This window comes from Asterias amurensis, chromosome 17, assembly GCF_032118995.1.
Source record: "Asterias amurensis chromosome 17, ASM3211899v1".
Classification (NCBI taxonomy): Eukaryota; Metazoa; Echinodermata; class Asteroidea; order Forcipulatida; family Asteriidae; genus Asterias; species Asterias amurensis.
Genome location: NC_092664.1, coordinates 7,790,679 through 7,812,919, shown reverse-complemented (window position 1 = coordinate 7,812,919; position 22,241 = coordinate 7,790,679). Strand labels below are relative to the sequence as shown.

The 22,241-nt window shown below is 39.5% G+C and overlaps 1 protein-coding gene across 3 annotated transcripts in view; it reads right to left on the bottom strand.

Annotated features, from left to right (window-relative positions):
- LOC139949665 (diacylglycerol kinase theta-like) overlaps nt 1-22,241 on the bottom strand; it is a 98,744-nt gene that overhangs the window by 14,898 nt on the left and 61,605 nt on the right. For all 3 annotated transcript variants that reach the window (XM_071948123.1, XM_071948125.1, XM_071948124.1), the window contains 13 exons: nt 20,017-20,079; nt 10,526-10,626; nt 9,403-9,475; nt 8,489-8,589; nt 7,967-8,107; nt 6,705-6,818; nt 6,017-6,170; nt 5,101-5,148; nt 3,529-3,644; nt 2,355-2,506; nt 990-1,138; nt 451-559; nt 82-282 (listed from right to left, as the gene is read on the bottom strand). In XM_071948123.1, coding sequence (XP_071804224.1) covers nt 82-282; nt 451-559; nt 990-1,138; nt 2,355-2,506; nt 3,529-3,644; nt 5,101-5,148; nt 6,017-6,170; nt 6,705-6,818; nt 7,967-8,107; nt 8,489-8,589; nt 9,403-9,475; nt 10,526-10,626; nt 20,017-20,079 — 1,522 coding nt within the window. The remainder of the gene's footprint in view (nt 1-81; nt 283-450; nt 560-989; nt 1,139-2,354; nt 2,507-3,528; nt 3,645-5,100; nt 5,149-6,016; nt 6,171-6,704; nt 6,819-7,966; nt 8,108-8,488; nt 8,590-9,402; nt 9,476-10,525; nt 10,627-20,016; nt 20,080-22,241) is intronic.

Here is a 22,241-nt window from a genome sequence, read left to right as displayed (position 1 = left end):
GTACCACTCATCTATTAAAAACAGTTGATGAGTAGTTGAAAGTAAACCAGTTTACGCCGGATCCAACCAGTTCCCACTCACCTACTGTTGAACTTTTCTGGTTTCTCCTCCCTAGCCATATGGAATCCCAGACAGAGGTCTGCATCAATGCCAATACCGAAGTAATTATTCATGACGAACATGTTCGGCATGTCCTCATTTCCAGAGCTGCTATTGGACGAGTTGGACTTGTTGTCGCACTCCATCAGCTTCGATTGGTCCGTTTCAAAGATCACCGTCCATCTGAGAGCAGTACAAGAACAATTTTGAACGTTAAGTTTTTAAGAGGGCGACTGATATTCAGCGAGCTTATCGCTGCAAATAGCTAGTCAATAATCAATTCTTATTAAACTAAGTACAATTTCACAACACTAAAACAAGTTATAAAGGATATGACCCCTGAACTCTGACCTGTCTAGTTTGACCTCCTCTGAATCCACAACGGATTGTAAGATAGAGTAGAGTTCATCACCCTGCTGGTAACCACCTCCCCACTTCAGCACTCTTGAAAGGTCATTACCTGTAGGTCAAATAAAGGTCAAAGATCATCAATAAAGCAATGACAACAACATCATACAGATTGAATAGAAGTTTTAAAGATTTGCATTGGGGATAAAGAATAACCATTGTGGTTTTACCCATACACCGATGTGTGTTAGCACTGTGATGTATATAATTCAGTTTCCCCAAGTTTTGTGAACAAAATAACAGGCATGGGTAAAACCAAAATGAATATTCTTTCCCATGCAAATTTAACACCTATTAAATAGTTACCACACTAATTTTTGGCTTAGCACAAAGAATTGCTGAGCAGTATTTTCTAATACAATATTCAAATATAACACGCAAACGGCTACTTCGACCAGTTTTCTCTAGCTGACCATCTTCTGGGGGTGATTTGACTCTGACCATCTTCTGGGGGGTGGGTGGTTGCGGGGGGTGCAACTAACCTGTTCCCAGGGGTAGAATAGCGATGGCGGGGTTGCTGCACACTGATTCCTGCCCTACATCATCCAGACACTGTAGGACCCACCCTACCGTGCCATCTCCACCGCAGATCAAGATCCTATACTCAGGCAGCTGACTGAATGCATGCAACCTGGTGGGACGTTAAAAGGGAAAAAAGTAGTGATGACATTTGGAGACAATTATTATTTTTTTTTCATGGAGTGGAAAATTTATTCAAGACAAATCGTTTGTTAGCATACTTCCAGAAACGATTTGTTTTTCAGCTAAACCACTTAACGTCAGGGAGCGTGTTCCCTTGCACATTTTTAAGGGACACCAGAATGAAGGACTTGTTGAAGACAGATATAAATAGTGACCATGCATAAGGATTGTTGATGTGAAAACACACCCAGAACGTTATGTACAAAATGAGTTCAACAGCTGTGGATGTGTTGACTGCACCATGCATGCACTCAGTGTGTCAAACTTTGTTTTATAGTGGTTTATTATTAAAAACATTTCAAAAGTCACAGCAAAAAGCTGAATTGTATTCGAATTAAAAACATTACAATAAGTATGTAAAAAAAAATATATATATTTATACGAAAAATGGCACAAAGGCCACAAAAGACCTACGATAAAAACATGGAACACCAAGAAAATAAAATTATTGTAAGTTCCAACAAAAATTACAACATTGACAGGACGTCATGGTACAGACAGGGACAGAAGGCACTGGAATCAAAGCTTGATATCACCCTTTACCAGGGATTATTATGTGATCCCCATGATTAAAAGATGTCTACAGGCAACCATGACCAAGTTATCTGTAAAATTCCATGGCTGATTATCAGTCATGGCGTAGGAACCAAGTCATGGTGCACAAAGATGGCTTCCGTGCAATTTCTCAAAACAAACCTGTAAATCCAAGTGCCAAAAACCACTATGTTTATTGTCTTTACTTCATCTAGTCAGGGTTCCGTGTCGACAATTATACTCCACCAAAATATGTTAGGGGTTTGCCGTTCGGCAAATTGATAGTGTGCCGGAATTGTTTTTTTTAACAGCTTGGGAGACCTTGTACTTATGCCTCTGAAAACCTGTAATTGAGAACAGATTTGAATTTTGTGGTACAAAGACAAGATCTAAGATTAAGTGGAAGAGAGTTCCAGATGCGAGGCATAGCTAAAGAAAAGGACCAGTAGCCCCAGGAGTGTCTAGACTTGGGTTCAACGAGGAGAAGCAGGGAACTTGATAAAAGATTCCTCGACGAAGTGTAAACTTGTAAAGTAGTTCAGAGGTTTAGTGGGGAGCCTTGCCATTAAGTGCTTAGTGGAAAATGAGCATCAGCTTGAAGATGTACTTACCCAGGTAGAGGGCCTCCTTGGCAGAGATTCATAACCTGGTACGGGTTGACCATCTTAGACAAGATGTCAAAGACCTCTATGCCCTGGCAACCTCCACTCTTGACATTGATGAATAGCAGGAGAGGTGTGGCCTCTGGTCTTAAGCAATCCATCTAGAGAAAACAAAATCACCGAACAAAATACCAAGTTTAAATTTAACATCTTCAAGCTGGGCTGAACCTCATCAAGCTGTTGATGAGCAGAACATTCTGCTTAGCAACCTTCTTTCCTAAGCAAGAGATGGGTGGGGTACCAGTCACAGGAATGTTAACTGTTGGCTGGTGACCTATATCTGTTGACGTAGCTTGAGGCCATAAACGACTGTTTGCATTCGTAGGTTCTTTGGTTGGTAATCAGTAAGCTAATTCTATTTTCTTACCCTTTCTCTTAAGCAAGATTTTTCTGTGGAAAGCAAGTTGTTACAGGTTTATGACATGGGCCCTGTTTGACACAAATACCCCTTCCCTGAACTTATGCTCCAACACAACATCACTTCTTATCCAGTTATTGAAACAAAATCTCAGCATACTTGGGGTGACAGCTCATTTTCAGCCACTGTCGTGACCAAGCACTGGACTCGAACTTTGGTGTGTCTGATCAGAGTGTGTGTTTCTAGTCCTGTTCGTGACAGTTGTGTCCTCAAGCAAGACACAAACAATTATTGCTTCTTCCTTATGAAAAATAATCAAAAATCTTGACAAATCCATTTAAAGACACTGGACACTATTGGTAATTGTCAAAGACCAGTCTTCTCACTTGGTGTATCTCAACATATGCATAAAATAACAAACCTGTGAAAATTTGAGCTCAATTGGTCGTTGAAGTTACGAGATAATAATGAAAAAAAAACCACCCTTGTTAGAGGAAGTTGTGTGCTTTCAGATGCTTGATTTCTGGACCTCAAAATCTATTTCTGAGGTCTCGGAATCAAATTTGTGCAAAATTACTTCTTTCTCCAAAACTACGTTACTTCAGCGGGAGCCGTTTCTCACAATGTATTATACTATCAACCTCTCCTCATTACTTGTTACCAAGTAAGGTTTTATGCTAATAATTATTTTGAGTAATTACCAATAGTGTCCAGTGCCTTTAAATCTGAACAGTTGGCAGGTGTATGTGTAGATTAATTTCTTACATGAATTTCTGGGAGGAACAGACAGTTGACTGGTTTCTCCTCGTAAGTTGCATCTTTGATTACGTGATAGGCCTGCACAGCAGCGTCATGGTCCTCAAATGCTACTATTGCTGCTCCTGAATCATTAAAAAAAAAAAGTTATGACGAACTGACGCCAGATGTCTGTCTGTATCTGTCGAGTACTGCAACAAACTCCTCATAAGATATATAAGTTGCAGGTGTGGTGTGGCAAGTGGACAAAAATTAGTAGTGAGCTCCCCTTATGACAGTGGTCATTTGGATTATTTCTACATGTAGCCTAGTTTTGAATGAGTCTGTTGAAGGAGCTTCTCTTATACATACTGGGAGTCGGTTCCATTCAACGAGTGTTCTTGGAAAAAAGAAAAATTTGTAACAGTCCTTATTGGTTGAAGGGTGGGTGAAGAAAATTGATAAAGATATCCTAGTGAGAGTTTGGCTTCCCTGTCATGTCATGGCACGACATTTACACCGAATCACAGGTCTGATGCCAGTGATTTTAGTGTCAGCCCAGTAAACTTATGACTTGGCAATTCAGATGACTGAAACAAAAGGGCGGCCAGAATTTCCAGAGCATTGCAGAGCACTCACCACTCCCCATGCAACGCTTCGTTTTCGACCACACAAAGATGACAGTTGGTAGTGGGAAAAAGGGTAAAATTCTCTCTTTCTGTTTGGGGTTGTTGTGTGATCTTGGATTCCAGGCCTTGGTGCTTGTATAGACCCTATTGACAACGGGCAGCGCACATACATGCGCGTCTCCTGTCCCCCATTTTGGGTACCAAAACGTGCACAAATAGAATGGGCTCCTCGAAAAGTCAGAAATGGTAGACGTGCATTGTTCGGGGGTGCATAAACATGTGTACCTACCTTTTGTGCACGTTTTGACACACAAAATGGCAGACAGGAGACGCGCGTGTTTGTGCACTATGCGTTGTAAATAGGGTGTATTGCTAGAAGAGGATCACGCATCACCAAGAGGCTTCCACTGTAGTATTTTGGCCTCAAGTTTGAGCAAACCAAGATTCCATCCTTGATTCCAGCTATGGTTCCTGCCATGGGCCCAATGGATGGCCATTCCTCAAGGCTTTTTTGTCCACGGTGTAGCAGTATACATGTACCACTAGCAGACTAACTCAAGTCTAATGTCTTACAGTCTCTATTGTCATATCATCTTGAATAAAGCTTGACTAGCCTCTAGCATAACGAAGTTGTATACCTTCTTTACATGGTGTCAGAAGTGGGATTTAATTCTTAACCCATCATGGCCACTTTCTGCTCTATTGGCGAAATGCTAATTTCTCAAAAGAGAAACAACAAATCCTGATGCTTCAAAAACAGTATCTTGGTTCTGAAGTTTTGATGGACTAGACATCAAAGTGTAGGTTTCAATCCCAGTCACGACACTTGTTAATCAAAGTAACGACACTTGTTAATCCCAGTAACGACGCTTGTTAATCAAAACATGAACACTCTTTTGCACCTATTTTGTCAGCTCTACCAATCCTGAATAGTACCATCGTCAACATTTCAACAAAGATTGACAAGACTCACCGTATTGTACATAGACTTTTCCTACTGAGGTATACAAAGGACATCCCGCTGTGAATTAAAAATAAATAAATACAAAATGCTGATTAATAATGAGCTTTCTCATCGGTCGAATCAATCAACTTTGCAGGTCACACGGTACTGGACAATCTAAGGGAAAATTGGAACAGTTACGGAACAATTTACCAGATGTTGTCAAATGGGCTTTAACACAAACGTAGTCCCAAACCCACTTCAAAACCAAGAATCAACTGCTATAATTGTTGATTTCTAAATCATGTAAACAGCTATAGTGACCTCACTGTCATTAGTACGGTTTTATTGTTGCTACTGTTATTATTAGTTATCACAAAAGCGTGAGCGGATAACTGGAAAATACGGCGCTTCTGCCTCCCATATCAAACAAAGCTAAAGGAAGCGTTGTATGCTTCAGTTTGCTTGAAGATAATATTATTGATAGAGAGGGCATGCACATTGGGCACAGGCTTCGCATTCTGAATGTTCTACTTGGAACACTTTTGCAATTTTTATTTTGTAATTTTTTTTTCCTATGAGATATTGCCTAACATCACAAGGCCTCGGACAGCCATTCTAAGGTGAGGGCCACACTGAACTGATTTGGGCCGACGACCCAAATCAACTGCTACCAGGGTCACAATACCACCTACTCCTAAGGCTGAAACAGGGTTAACCCCTTCACAGTCAGTAAGGATGTAGGCATGGGTATCATCCACTAGGAACCTGGCTGGTAGTGCAGAATGCAGAATGCACTACCTTCCCAACTTTTTACAAACAATTTGATCAAGGGCACAACTATCATGAAATGGATTCAAACCCCCACTCTGCTGCTTACAACACCAGACCTTGGGACCGGTGAACTAGACCCCTCAGCCACCAAAAAGCCAAACTCCCAACTCACCTTCTTCTAGGAAATGTCTAATGATGTATTTGTACTTATGCTCCGAGAGATTGATAGGGAGGTTGCCGACGAACATCTGAGCAGCGTTGACTGGCTTCCTCTCATCACGTCTCTTTAGATGATACCTAGTCAGTCTCATCTGAAGCAAGGAGTTCTGGGGAGGAGGTTCAAACAGAAGGAGGTAGGGTCATAGCAATAGAAGCCGGAGAACACTGAGCTTGACCCCCCCGTGTGTCCCCTGTGGACGGGGCTTACTGCACCACGTGACATGCGTGTATGGCAAAATGATCATCACATGACATGCACATAGACCATGTACATGTAGACCACTTCTTCAGGATTTCATTGGTCAATATTCGTGACGTCTACTTTATGGCAAAAAAAATATGGCGTACGTGTATCGATAAAAGTGGTCTCACAATGAAATTGCATCCACAATGTCGCACAAAAACTTGGGAGCATGAAGCCCAATATTAACTCTTATCCTTGGTTTTAAAATCCCTACTCTGCAATCTGGGGCGTTATTGTATGGTTTAATCTTCATTTTTGTATTAATTTGATCTTAAAAAAAAATATAACATTGGGGGGGGGGGGCAAACAAAAAACAGATTTTTAATTTTTTTTAGGGCAATAAAATGGAATTCCAAATAAAAAATGAGAAATCTCATCCATGGAGTCTTTTACTTACCCGTCTAGCTTTGAGAAGTTGCGGCCATGGACACTCATCCTGGTCCATCTCACGCTCCCTGATGTCATGCTCTATGATCATCTCAAGTAATGCAAACCCCTCTGGGTCTTCATCCTGTCATAGGTCAACAAAGGTCAACAAAGGTCAATAGGTCAGCAGGTTAAAGTCTCAGGAAAATAATTTACAGGCAGCTTTTTAGATTCTGATAAGAGTGACTTAATAGTGGGCTTCTAATATAGCGCACATATCTGTCACTCAGTGACACTCCTGGCGCTGAAACATACAGTATTTCCTGAAGGTATGTGGGACTATTATTGAATTGGAGACCTAATCCACAGAGATGAAAGGCAGGGAAAGAAACCACTGAGCCAACCTGATCCCCTGCTGGACCAATCAACTGCATGTACTCATACTGAGGCTGCAAGGATAAAATAGTCAGGTCCCTTTTTAACAAATAGTATTCCACTATCACAATGAATAAGAGAAACCAGCAGACAATGGGGTGTACACAGGGTACCAGATATTAGACTGTCAAATTGTACAAATTATTTTCACCCCAAAAAGTTCCAAAGAAGTATGCTCCCCTTAACGTTTCTCGCGCTATCAATCGGAAATCTAATCCCGTCTAGAAAATATTGTTTGTACTTTGGTGACCTTTCCGATTGAGAACCCCCCGTTCCGATCCGCTGACTCTCAACGAGTCATGCTGGCCATATTGGCTCTGCATGAGTGAGCGCCAAGTCGGTTGGTCAGTACAGATGGTGGTCACTGCATGGGAGTTGTCCATGAGTACAAAGCGTACAATTAATTAGATCTCAGTTTGCAGTTACACCATCCTGCACATCTCACATGGTGTTGTCGTACACCTTGTTGATTTGAATACAAGATTGTATCCGACCATTCTGAGATTCAAATGAGAATTAATTAGACGTTGAATGGCGGGTGATTTCAATGGATCTTTACCTGGGCCCAATTTCTTAAAGCTGCTTAATAAAGCAATAAAACAAAACTCATGGATGACTTGTTTTGTGCCTAAGAAGAACAAAAAACAGCTAAGCACAACAAATTTATGCTTACCAGAATAACTTTACCAGCCAAAATACCATGTTACAAAATACTCAGGGATGACATTTTGTGTGTGTACGTATGACGTCGAATGCAAGGGGTCTATAGAAGTCTGTTCATCAGAGGCAGGCCTTGACTGAGAGACACTATATCCTAGGATATTGCGTCTCCCTCATAGACTGTCTTTCATGACTTACCACTAAACCAAACTTGTGCAGTGCCATCTCAATGATTTCCTTGACGGAGATGTAGCTGGTGATGGAAACGGTTACATACTCCACTGGTACCTTCATGGTCCCTGGGTAAACTTTAATAAGACCTTTCTTGGCTTTTGTGTCCTGCAATCAAACAAAAATTCAGAAATAGTGCTTTCATATGTACACTAGATAGTACTAATACTCGATAGTAGTAATTATCTTTGGTTCTCGTGCTAAATCAAGGCACTGTCAGGGCTCAATTTTAACACTAGACCTTTTTAGTGTTTGTAAAATTTTGGTCGAATGGATCGGTCTTTTCAAGATAAAGCCTAGTTCAAACTTCCTGCAAATGTGAATGCAAAGCAAATTTTGAGGCCAAAGCGCTATTTTTGCAGCGAATGGCTCGCAAGAACTGAAAAGCTTACGGATTTGTGGCGCCAAAATCTGCTTCACATTGTAATTTGCAGGAAGTATGAAATGGGCTTTAGTCCCCCACTGTGGGAGGAGTCATGATATACATACCTGGTATCGTAGGATGAGGGAGGGGATCTTGATGCCCAGTTGCTTGCTGAGTTGACCCGCCTGCTCCGTGTCACCCAACCTTCGCTCCTGATTATCAGAATCTACAAATAACAATAAAAATAATAAAAATAATAATAATAATTATAATAATAACAACAATAAAAACAATAATAACAGTGGCTTCTTGGGTGGGATTCGAACCCACGACCCATGCAATTATAGAGCAGTGTCTTAAAAACTAGACCACCTAGATGTATATGGGTAAAACCCAAAATGAGTAGAAGTACAATTGTTGAACTAACTTGACCTGAATCTTGTCTAGTCACATACATGTATGGTCTGATGCACAAGCCTTCTATACACGTAACGATTTGGAGCCAGCCAACTGATAGTAGCAGTGCTTCATTGGTTATCATACATTTGTTTTGCCTCTGTGACACAGCGCACAGGAATCACCATACACCTCTGTTAATGTTCATGCATGACGTCACCATTCTAACCCACCATTCTAACCCAAAACGAGGCCACGGGGACACCTCACGCTACCACCAGTACCAGCCACTCAATCCTAGTTGCAGGGCTGCGCCCATGGCCTCGTTTTGGGTTAGAATGGCAGGCCTGGTGCTTCACGGAGGCAATGAAGGCGATTGCCTCCGTTGCCCCATGCCATTGCCTTGGTGCCCTTGAAATGCTCCAGAAGAAATTTTCAATTTCCACATACGGTGCCCTTTGCCAAAGAGAAAATGCCTTGGTGCCCTTGCCCTTTCAAATACGAAGCATACAGGTCTGGAATGGTGATGTCACGCTTGAATATTGAGAAAGGCAAATGCTTTGATGAAATAAATTCTCAAGTTTGAAGTCCTGGACAGAGGAGGGGGGGGGGGAGGCGAGAGGAGGGGCACTTCAGTTCTTACCATTTTCGGATGTTTCAGCCAGGTAGTATAGGTTAGGGTTGTCTGAAATATGCAGGGCCCTCATTGCAGCTTCCTGGGGTGATGAAACAAGATAAAAACATGTCAAGCAACATAGCCAAAATAGGGAGACTGCATTTGGGCTGGATAGATCAGTTGGTAGAGCACCGGCACATTAATCTGGAGGCCACCAAAGACTCCCAATTTGAAATCCTGATGCAGTAAATCTTTAATGAAAATGCATTTATGGGAATCAAAGTGCGTTAAATGGGTTTCAAATTGGTTTTTGGTTAAGAGCACCGGATTCAAGCTCTGGCTGTTTGATCATTAGTGTGTAGGTTCGAATCCTGGTTGTGACACTTGCTACATAAAATTGGGGAGGTAGTGCTTTCTGCTCTACCAGCCAGGCTTCAAACTGATGACACCCAAGCCTACATCCGTATGGACTGTAAAAGGGGTAATCCTGTTTCAGCTCTAGGAGTAGGTGGCAACAGCCTCTGGAATAAAATAATTGCAGCCCACACCTTGAAGTTGCCTTCCGGCCTTGTGTGTCTGGCAACTTGCAATAAAAAAAACCCACATGTTTAAACACGGTAAGGCCTGGGCCAAGGTTGACGAGAAATAGTTACCAACCAGGCCCCACCGTGGTAAAACAACTAGGGAAACCTCTTCACTGCAATTTGATTCCCATTCCCTTTAGTGTAACATGATTCCTTCTCACCAAAACATGCACTACAAAGTGCTAGTAATTATAATTTAAGAAGAGTTACACACTAAAATCTGGACCAATTAAGAACTCACTCTGTGGTAGTGCAGTTTATAACGATCCTATAAGCTCAAAGTTTTAGTCCCAGCCGATTTTTTTACCTTCCGCCAAGGTAGTACTGAAAAAGCAAGACAGTTCTTTTCAGAACTGAGAAGTCTCTCAAATCTACTCCCCGGTAGTAGAATATAGCAAGACACTTCTCTAAAGAACAAACTCTACCTGGAAAGTAGGTACACACATGGTGTTACCGCAAACCAAATATTGATACCTCACCGTGCAATGCCTCAAATCCCATGTAAAAATTGACTACGCGGAACAATTTCTGGCAAAAAAAAACAGCAAGGCTGCTTGATGACCTACCACAACTTGTGCAGCCGTGGCGTCCTTTGCAACTGAAATGCTGTGTGATGATTTCCGTCTCATTGAGGACTTGCCATCATAGATTCTCAGCAGTTGGCCATCTGTAATAGAGAGAGAGAGCAAGGACAGGATTGAGTCCAGTGAATGTGGGAAAAACAAAAAAATGCATCGTCATGAATCAATGTTGTGCAAAATAAAATGTCAAGCGAACTTGCATTAAAAAAAAATTTAACAAAACATTCCTGCATCATACCTTTAATGTGGTCAAATTTTAATAAAGCTATTCACAAATATAACAAGCAAATTCATCATTACATTCTACCACAGTGGCTAGCCGGGAGGTAATGCGAACCGCAATTAATCAACCCCTCGTTTATAAATTGGTGAACCCGAGGTAAATGCACTTTCACAGTACAATTAGGAATATTTCATTATTTAAAGAGGTGACGACAACCTTCAGACAAATTCACCTCCAGCCAGAATAATAAAAAACACAACCGGAGATTAAAGGGAATGTATACTGTTGGTTATCACACTTAAAGGAACACGTTGCCTTGGATCGGTCGAGTTGGTCTTTGAAAAGCGTGTGTAACCGGTTTTTATAAAATGGATATGATTAGAAAGATGTTGTAAAAGCAGAATACAATGATCCACACAAACATGCCTCGAAATTGTACGGTTTTCTTTTTACCTCGTCGACTAACACGTCGGCCATTTATGGGGGTCAAAATTTTGACTCCCATAAATGGCCGACCGTGTTAGTTCGCACAGTAGAAGGAAAACCACGCAATTTCGAGGCAAACTTGTGTGGATCATTGTATTCTACTTTGAAAACATCTTTCCAACCATATGCATTTTATTTAAAAAACGGTTACAAATGCTTTTTATAGACCAACTCGTCCGATCCAAGGCAACGTGTTCCTTTAACAACTAATGGCAACAACAACTATTGGTTAGAGGCCGACAGTAGCTTTTTGACAGCTTGAGAAACATTTCACTTCGAGTAATGTGGCTATGTAAAAATAAAAATATACCCCCTATCGGGATATACTTTAAATCGTACAATATGGGAAAGTATGGCTCATCCAGCATCTCAACCACAATATACATGTCAATATTAAAGCCTGACGATGACTAGAGCAAGCTAGTCGAAACATTGAGACCAATTCTGAAGCAGTACAGTTAATTACGATCCTATAAGCTACTTTAGTCCAGTCTATTTCTATACCATTCGCTCTGGTTATAGTTAAAAAGCAGGACAGTTGTTTTCAGAACTGAGAAGTCTCCCGAACCTCCGATTATCTACTCCCCGGTAGTAGAATAAAGCAAGACAGTTCCCTAAGAACAACTCTACCTGGCAAGTAGATACACACATGGTGTTACCGCAACCAAATATACATCACTATTAAAGCCATTTGCGTGTTAGATTTAAGTATTATTTGGTACAATGACAAGCTTGGTCACAAGTTTAAATTTGATTTCCTCAGACTATAGAGACAGTCGCTATGTCACACTTATTTGTTTATTTATTTTAATTCTTCGGACAAAACAATGATTCGGGGTAAGAGACAGTGGGTGCGTTTGTTTCGCTTCCCTCTGGGTCGAACCAGGTGTGTGGCTTTTTTTTTTTCCAGGATGAACGTGGGTAATTATCCGCACATGTTTGTCCTGGAAAAAAAACCCACGCCACACACCGGGGTTGACCCAGAGAAGCTAAACGAATGCACCCATACACAATTCTGAATGAATGTGTACCTTACCCACAATGGTACCTTAGTTTGCTCATTTGCAGGTTGCTATTACAAAAGCGTGCCCCAAACCATTTGACATAGCAACCGTCTGTACAGTCTGAGGAAATGAAATGTCAAACTTGTGACCAAGCACTTCATTGTACCAGATTTTATTCAAATCTAACTTGGGGTGTATTTCTACTACCTTGATTGAATAAGCTAAACTTTTTCATGCACCATTTATAATTACCTCATAGATTGATTTATGGACATATTAGTTTTTACTCTCTTTTTTTAATAAAAATGGCGACACCCCATAAACAGGTCACAATAGCAACCTCAAACTCCTGTGCCTATCCTGAAAAAATGTATGGCTGTTGTGACATCTTTATAATTTTTTTGGGACCAAACTATCTAGATGTGGGTATATTTATACCTCGTTTGAGGTCTTCCTGATTGTCCCCCCCCCCCCTCCAAATTGAAAGCAATCGTGGTTTATGACAATTTTTATTTGACAAGCAAATGTCTATAGTATAAATCAATTCAAACCAAAACTTAACAATCACATTTGGCGATATATAAATGTTTCATCTCGAAAGAAGAACCTTTAAATGTCTCTGTATCTGGAAAGCGATCATAAATTGTACTAGTATTCTACTCGTCTGAACGGCATTGAAAAGACATAAGGTTGTGACGTCAATGAGTATGCAGTGGCCAGCCACAGGGAAGGACTGGTTATTACCGCAACGTTGTCACTGCATCTACTTCTCATTCTAACCTTTAAAGGGGAACACTCAGTATAAAAGTGCTCTTCGGCAGATGTCATACCCAACACCGTTGCAACGACATTCAATTCATGTTTTTAAATGTGATCTCTTTTATATAAATTGTCAAATAATCTTCACATTAAAAAAATAAAAAAAAGGGCCATCAAGGATACCAGCTACTAAAACCCTGGAACCACCATCCATCAGAACTATTCAATTAAGTTAAATTAAATTACATTTAATTCAGTGTTAGGTTTATTAAATACTCCTTTTGGATAATAAACCTTCATCATGGTGCAGCCATCTTGAATTTCTCCCAATAATATCAGTGTTACAAAACCGAGGCTGGAAGAACAAAATAGTCTGGTTCCTATATGAACAATGACTGTTTCCCGTTTGGAGCGAGCGTTTTATTCAATTTTTTTTAATTGATGTGATCGGTTTGTCCGAATTTTCTCATCACCCAGATGACTGATGGATCTCAAACTTCTACAGGTTTGTCATTTCATGCAAAATGGTGGGTTACATAAAAGTATGTAGACTGCCAGCAACTGTTTTGTTAACAAAACCAATTCTGTAATGTTCCTTTAAACTGCGTGTATGATGGAAAGAAGATAGCCAGGTTTGTTTTGTTTGGTTTGACCAGGAAGTCCAGCGGCAGATTTAGAAAACAAGATTTCTCGTAATTTGAAAGCTGTCATCGTTTTATTAAGCTTCATAATTCTTCCAGCTGTTGCTAAGGCAACGAGTGACAAACAATTGTCCACAAGGGCATCTTGGTGACACCATGGCAAAAGAAAACCCAACATCCTGATTTTGGGAGGGTGGAAATTCATCCAAGAGTATTTAGTGTCGTTGCTATGGAAACTGCCGATAAATTACTGATATGTAAGGGCATTTTGGTTTGCGCGCACTTCAACTTCAAACAACAACTCAATCAGGTATGAAACGACTTGATAAATGGGAGAAAAGTGGCATCGGTTCTGATGTTCCTGAGATTGGATTTTAAATGGCCCTAAAGACACAGCGTGCAAGGTGATTGCTTAGGACTTTAACTAGCAATTTGGGGACTGGGATTCTCTGCATGGTTGTTTTCTTCTTGCCCACCACTGTTTCGTTTGCATTCGGGGAGAAGGTGACCGCTAAGGTCAAACTCTGCGCAGAAAATATCGCTGAAAAAGTTTCTGCTAAGCAACCATAAGCAGGGTACCAGTCACAGATGCTACATGTAATATGGTATTTTAGCTGGTAACCACTTTCCAGTACGCATTTTTTATTATTTTCATAAGCTAGTCTTTATCCTTAAGCAGCTCTTTGACCCTGATGTCTCACTCATTCATTTTCAGCAAACAGTTCACATCAATGGCAGCAGAATGCAATGCACTTGACCTTGTATTACATGTAAAATAAGTGGAAGTATATAATAATCATTGGGCAGACACACAAACCAACCGCATTAATTTGGTCTACAAAAGTCAACAAATCCACTGTAGTAATCTTATGGCTTATCAATCACATGGAAAAGCGCCTAAACTGTGCCGTCTCCATTGCTCATATGCAGCTTCAAGTTAAAGGCAGTGGACACTATTGGTAATTGTCAAAGACTAGCCTTCACAGTTGGTGTATCTCATCATATGCATAAATAACAAACCTGTGAAAATTTGAGCTCAATCGGTTATCGAACTTGGGAGATAATAATGAAAGAAAAAAACACTCTTGTCACAAGAAGTTGTGTGCGTTTAGATGGTTGATTTGAAGACCTCAAGTTCTTAATCTGAGGTCTCGAAATCAAATTCGTGGAAAATCACTTTTTTCTTGAAAACTACATCACTTCAGAGGGAGCTGTATCTCACAATGTTTTATACTATCAACCTCTACCCATTACTCATTACCAAGTAAGGTTTTAAGCTAATAATTATTTTGAGTAATTACCAATAGTGTCCACTGCCTTTAAAGGGATGATACTTGATTGGTGTTTGGATAAATACAGTCATTCCAATCCTTTAGTTTTCAAGAAATGTGGCATAAAGGAATGGTACATCATTGGATTTTGGAAGAGTACACTCTAAGTGTTCTAGTTGGTAAGATGTCTGCTCTTTGTTGGCAAAGGTGTGGTTTTGAATCCCACCCAAGAAATATGCCTGCGATTTTTTTCTTCTCAGAACTCAGGAAAGTACTGAGTTTGCAGTGCTTTCACACTTCGGTGTATGGGAAAATTGTTCTTATCCCTGATGCAAATTTAACATACATTTATAAATGCATTCATTCCAATCCATAAACATCATTGGTTTTTGGAAGAGTACATTCATTCAAATCTTCTATTTTTCAAGAAACATATTATTAAGGGATGGTACATCATTGGTTTTTGGAAGAGTATATTCATTCCAGTCCTCTACTTTTCAAAAAACATATCATAAAGGGATGGTACATCGTTGGTTATTAGAAGAGTACATTCATTCCTGATCCTCTAGTGTTAAAAAAACATACCATAAAGGGATGGTACATCATTGGTTATTGGAAAAGTACATTCATTCCAAACCTCTATTATTCAAGAAATATATCATAGAGAGATGGTACATCCAACAAATATTGAATAATTATTAATTCCAAGATTACAAATATAATTTATTTCCAGCCTCAGCTGAAAGCCTGTACAGGATTTCTATAAACCCTCGCAAATTGAGTCTTTAGAACCGGAAGCGTTTGTTAATAATAATGGTATTAAAAAGATTTTTAATTTTTTTTTCTCTTTTCTTCTTGTTTTTTTTTCTTTTCTCTTTTCTTCTTGTTGTTTTTTTCTTGGGGGGGGGGGGGGGGGTGCGATAGGTTTCATAAGTGCTAATGTAAGCAATGTTTTTAAGGACGGAAGTCGGCTAATCAGCATTCTCCCTGCCGCTACGTTACATCAAAAGGCGACGTAACCATGGCAACCACAAATCATTGAAACTCACCAAAGAGTAACTAGCTCAATTCCAGTCCCATCCTGCAATACGCTCACATCAAGAAGGTCATGTGATTTGATTTTCAACTCACGCGTCGTTGTTCTATTTTGAATGAAAGCTCGTACCGAGACACTTTTAATAACATGGCCTTTTCAGCGTGTGTATAAATATCTTGTCCTTCTTCGATGGGACTTCCTTGTGTCCATGAGTTAAATTCGGAGGGTGACTTTCCGGCCGGATTAAGAAAGGATATTATTTTTTTAAAGTAAGGCTCATGAGTCAATAATATTAATTACATTCAAGTACAATTCAATGTTTTGGGGAGAGAAATTCTGCTATGAATCAGGGATGTGATAGGCTGTTGAGAGAAAAACCTTAACTCTGAGCGCAAAGTACGTAAGCATGCGAGCTCGAAACCTTGCACTATCAACATTTATCAACTACTAGAGCCAAATAAAAATCGGAAATCTCAAAATAAGATGGCTATCATGTTTGACAAGTCAACAGCACATACGCAAAACATGTTGATTTCCCAAACATCAAAACCAGCGAGGACAAATTCTCACTAATAAATATTACTTGGAATTGGGAGTTAAAAATACACCAAGAAAAGAATATAATGAAATAAAAGCTTCCTCTGAACATCCAGAGGAAGGGAAAAATTGAAACGATCCGGAGAAAAAAATATTTAAAAACAAGTTTTTGCTGATTTGTTAGTAAATTCTCGGTATTACTTGGAAAAGGGAGCTTAAAATACACCCAGAAAAAAAATAAAAGCTTCCTCTGAACATCCAGAGGAAGGGAAAAATTGAACAATCAGAAGAAAAAATATACATAAAAAAGAAATTCCCCTGATTTGGTATTAATAAAAACCAAATTTTCAAAAGAATTGATCCCTACTGTATCTAATTCTCAGTTGATGCTTGGATGACGTTAATGACTGGCAAATCTAACCAAGAGTAATACAGACTCAAGAAAAGAAGAAGGGGAGAAAAAAGTAAGATACTCTCTTCCTTTTTTTCCCCCGTTCATGATTGAATTACATTTCATCTTTGAATATTTGTTACACATCTGTTAGACTCCGGTTTCTTTTCTGGTTTTTCTGCAAGAAAAAACTGGGGCAAGTAGCGTTATATTGAAGGGCTGACAAAGGACAGATAGCTTCGTTTCAATTTTCAAGTTGCCGCTAGAAAAAAATCTAGCGGGGACAAATCTTGTCAAAACAGGTTCCAGGTTCTTCAGAATTTAATGAATACATGTTGCAATTTTATTCCTTGATCATTTTGCTTTTTACTTAAAAAATAATGTAGTGCAATCTTTGTGGGGGGCGCTATAAAAATGGCCAATGTATTTATGTAAGTTCTAAATATACAGGGAAAATTACACCGATCAGTTTGTTAATTTATATTTAAAAAAAAATGTATAAAAAAATAATTGTTTCACTCTGAAAGATCTACCCCATACTTCCCGATCCTTCATTATTGTCTGATCAATATAACAGTCAAAACAAACAAAAACAACAACAACCTCTGACTGTTAAAACATGTATGCAGTCTGCAAAACTGGAGGCTCCATGTTTATGACAACGCAAGGAATAATGATGAGATCCTATTAAAACATGCGTCCCTACGGACGACCTGCTCCCGTGACCTTGTATAGATGTCACTCCCGCTTCAGTGAAATTGCTTGTTTGTGCTTTTATGCTGGGGCGAGCGCGGCGCGACCACCATATTGCAGGCATTACTGCGAGGCATGGTGGCTGAAAGGAGAATCGCATTATTGCCACCCTCCTCGTCCACACACCAGAATATCCATAATGTTTCCCCCCACAAACAAACAAAAAATGTTTGCCTGTCAGGAGTTGAAGAAGTTGTTGCTATGAAAGCTCATGCAGTTTTTTTTCTAATTTTAAATCGTCTTTCAGTGCTATCTTTAAGTAATTTTTTTTCATCGGTTTATTACAAGTAATTTCTCCAAATGTTAACCATTTATGTTCAGAATTCTCCCAACCACGTACATGGTCTGACTCATTATCAAAAATGAGCGTCCATCAGTTTTTATTGTAATGAGATACTTGGCTCGTTCCAGCTGTTAAACATGTGTGCGCAAATCATGCATATTTTTAGCCAAAAAATTACACGGTCATAAATTTTGACAGTGCCCAGGCTTCAATCCAAATGGATTAGTTCAGACTCAAAAAACAATTTCCAATTATTACTTGCAAGGTTAGCTGTAACTAATTGTTAAAAAAACTGCACATAGATGTATGCACCTGTCTTTTTAAAGGAGCACACTTCTTTCTTTTTAAAGTATTCAAATATACATAAAATGTTTAAAGGCACTGGACTATATTGGCAATTACTCAAAGTAAGTGTTAGCATAAAAACTGACTTCGTAACAAGCAATGGGGAGCTGTTGATACACATGTAGTATAAAACATTTTGACAAATGGCTCCCTCTGAAGTAACGCAGTTTTTGAGAAATAGGTAATATCTCACTCAAATATTTAAAAAAAAACTTCAGGCATGAAGCCTTTTATCATGTTTATTACGCATACTTTTTTCTTTCTTTATTCTTTTGCACCTTCAATGACCAATTGAGTAAACAAAAATCACATATGTACTATTTCATGCATTTTTTGGGATACACCAAGTGTGAATACTGGTCTTAAACAATTACCAAAGGTGTTCAGTGCATTTAAATGCAGAGTATACATTCGGTTTTTGAAATCGTTTGATTGGTTTAACCCTATGTAAATGTAAATGTGTACAACAAAACTAACCTGAGAATTTCATTTCAAAAGGTGGTCAGGTTTTTTAGATAGCGCCGAACCGCAAGTCCAGAGCGAATATGTCCACGCAGGAAGAATAATCCTTAAAGACACTGGACACTATTGGTAATTGTCAAAGACTAGTCTTCACAGATCTCAACATATGCATAAAATAACAAACATAATATGAACATTTTAGCTCAATCGGTCATCTAAGTTGCGAGATATTAATGACAGAAAAAAAAACACCCTTGTCGCACCATGGTCACACGAAGTTGTGTGCTTTCAGATGCTTGATTTTGAGACCTCAAATTCTAAATCTGAGGTCTCAAAAATCAAATTTGTGGAAAATTACTTCTTTCTCGAAAACTAGGTCACTCCAGAGGGAGCTGTTTCTCACAATGTTTAATGCTATCAACCTCTCTCCATTACTCGTAATCAAGAAAGGTTTTATGATAATTATTATTTTGCGTAATTACCGATAGTGTCCACTGCCTTTAATAGGAATACACAATCTGAGAAGTGTTACTGCAGTAACTATTCTCATATTCAAATTCCCGGGCATAAAAACTGATATCTTTTTAAAAAACCACATAACTTTTTAGTGAAATGTTTTCTCAAAATGCTTTATACTATCGAAAGCTGCTCTAGGCTTCTAACCAAAGGTTTTTACTGCCATTAATTTTAAGAGTGATTACCAACTGATACCTTCCCTTTAAAGGCAGTGGACACTATTGGTAATTGTCAAAGACCAGCCTCCTCACTTGGTGTATCTCAACATATGCACACAACAACACACCTGTGAAAATTTGAGCTCAATTGGTCGTCGAAGTTGCAATACAATAATGAAAGAAAAAACACCCGTGTCACATGAAGTTGTGTGCTTTCAGATGCTTGATATCGAGACCTCAAAATCTAAATCTGAGGCCTCGAAATCAAGTTCGTGGAAAATTACTTCTTTCTCAAAAACTATGTTACTTCAGAGGGAGCCGTTTCTCACAATGTTTTATACTATCACCAGCTCTCCATTACTTGTTGTTACCAAGTAGGTTTTTATGCTAACAATTATTTTGAGAAATTACCAATAGTGTCCACTGCCTATAAAGTAATGGAAATATAAATTTGAATATTCATCAGAAAAATTCTGTTCAATGTATTAATGTTTCAAAACAACAAGCACATTTTCATTACAATATTCATTTTCAGCTTAGTGGCTTGACTATGCCTAAACAAATTAATGCAATATGCAAACATCATTGTGAATAATAAGTAGTGTACAAACCTTCATATCCATCTTCTTTTCCTTTGTTTTCTGTGGGGCTGTCAATTGATGTAATGCTCTGATCTGAAATCAAGAATCAACCAGACAGTAATTAATTCCTATTGCTATAGTCAGACCTTCCTCTCCTTAATTAGCATACATGCAAATTGGGTTCATACATTTTAGGGCTGAGATGGGAGAGACTAATTATTATAGACAATCATCATTTTGGTATATCCTCTGCTGTATTCCAAGTTGATTGCTCAGGACTATGCATAAGGTCATTAATATGCAACAATAACAGGAAACCATTCACTGATGGTACATGTGAAGTTATGGTATTTTGGATGGTAGCCTTACTCTGGTAAGCGTATTGTTAAGTAGGATTTGAAACATTGCATGCTGGAGATAAGATATAGAAGAGTTTGCGGTAACACCATGTAATAATCTCTAAATGAGTTGGGGTGGTTCTGAAAAGAACCGTTGGTTTAACTCGACGTTTCGATCAGTATGCTCTGATCGTCTTCTGGAGAATAACGATCAGAGCATACTGATCGAAACGTTGAGTTAAACCAACGGTTCTTTTCAGAACCACCCCAACTCATTTAGAGATTATTACATGGTGTTACCGCAAACTCTCCGAAGCATATTCTTGTTTGGGCTTAGCTATTTCCTGTGCTCAAGCAGCTTGATGCGATTGGGACCTGGTTGTAAATCTATGGTCTATATGGACCCTTTTCTAAACCATTGCTTAGGGCTTGAAGCTCTGTCAATTAATTTTAAAAAAAATGCACTTTTGGCCAAACAGGCAGACAGAGCCTAGTCTGGAGCCAACGCTTTCGCCCAAGCCAGATCCCAAGTTGGAGCCCAAGCCAGATCCCAAGTTGGAGCCCAAGCCAGATCCCAAGTTGGAGCCCAAGCCAGATCCCAAGTTGGAGCCCAAGTTGGAGCCCAAGCTCGAGCGCAAGCCTGAGCCTAAGCTGGAGCCAACGCTTGAGCCCAAGCCAGACCCCAAGTTGGAGCCCAAGTTGGAGCCCAAGTTGGAGACCAAGCTGGAGCCCAAGCCAGAGCCTAAGCTGGAGCCAACGCTTGAGCCCAAGTTGTAGCCCAAGTTGGAGCCCAAGCTGGAGCCCACGTTGTAGCCCAAGTTGGAGCCCAAGCTGGAGCCCAAGTTGGAGCCCAAGCTGGAGCCCAAGCCAGAGCCTAGTCTGGAGCCAATGCTTGAGCCCAAGCCAGACAACAAGTTGGAGCCCAAGTTGGAGCCCAAGTTGGAGCCCAAGTTGGAGCCCAAGCTGGAGCCCAAGCCACAGCCTAAGCTGGAGCCAACGCTTGAGCCCAAGCCAGACCCCAAGTTGGAGCCCAAGCTGGAGCCCAAATGCAGAGCCCAAGCTGAAACCTAGGCTTGAGCCCAAGCCAGAGCCCAAGCCAGAGCCCAAACTGCAGCCCAAAGCTGTGGGTTTTTAAAGGGTCCGTATGCTATGTGGACATGTTATTATCAAGTAATAGTGGGGGTGGGAGTGGGGATGAGCAACATACTTTCTTTTTTTTTTTTCTTTTTTTTTTACAATATGCCAATAAATGTATATTCAAACAACCAAATGCTGCATCTTATCTTTAAAACAATTGTCTGCATATCATTGGAAGTCCTTTTATTATTTATTATCAAAGTAGAATCTATTAAAAAAATACAGTTCTTGACTGATTCAACAAATATATTAATGGCGGAAGATAATAACAAGAAAATTCGCCACACAGCAAATTTCTGACAAATTACCCTCAAAACCATAAAGAAAATATTGTGCTACATATTGACCACGTTCACATCACATGTCATGCACAATCCAAATAACACTGTACCCTTTTTTCATGCAAGTGCATAGTTTAGCTTACTGTAGCAACACCAAATATCAAAATATTAAATGAGACAGCTGCGTACACATTGCACTCACTGTGTATACTGAACAGTTCCATTTTAATACAGGATTTATGTTCCAACAAAGATCCACTTAATATTAAAGGGTTTGGGTAGTTTTTTCGTAGGACTCAAAACACAATGTCCACAGATTTGTATTAAACTTACACGGTTTAAAGATAATGATAGTAGAAAGCTTCCAATAAAATATTACTTGTTGAGGTGCTGTTGTTTTTTGAGGAGTTAGTAAAACAATGTCACAAATATAATTTTCATCTCAGTAAAACTTATTTACCAGTTTTGGTATACAAAACAGGTTAATAAGTTTTACATG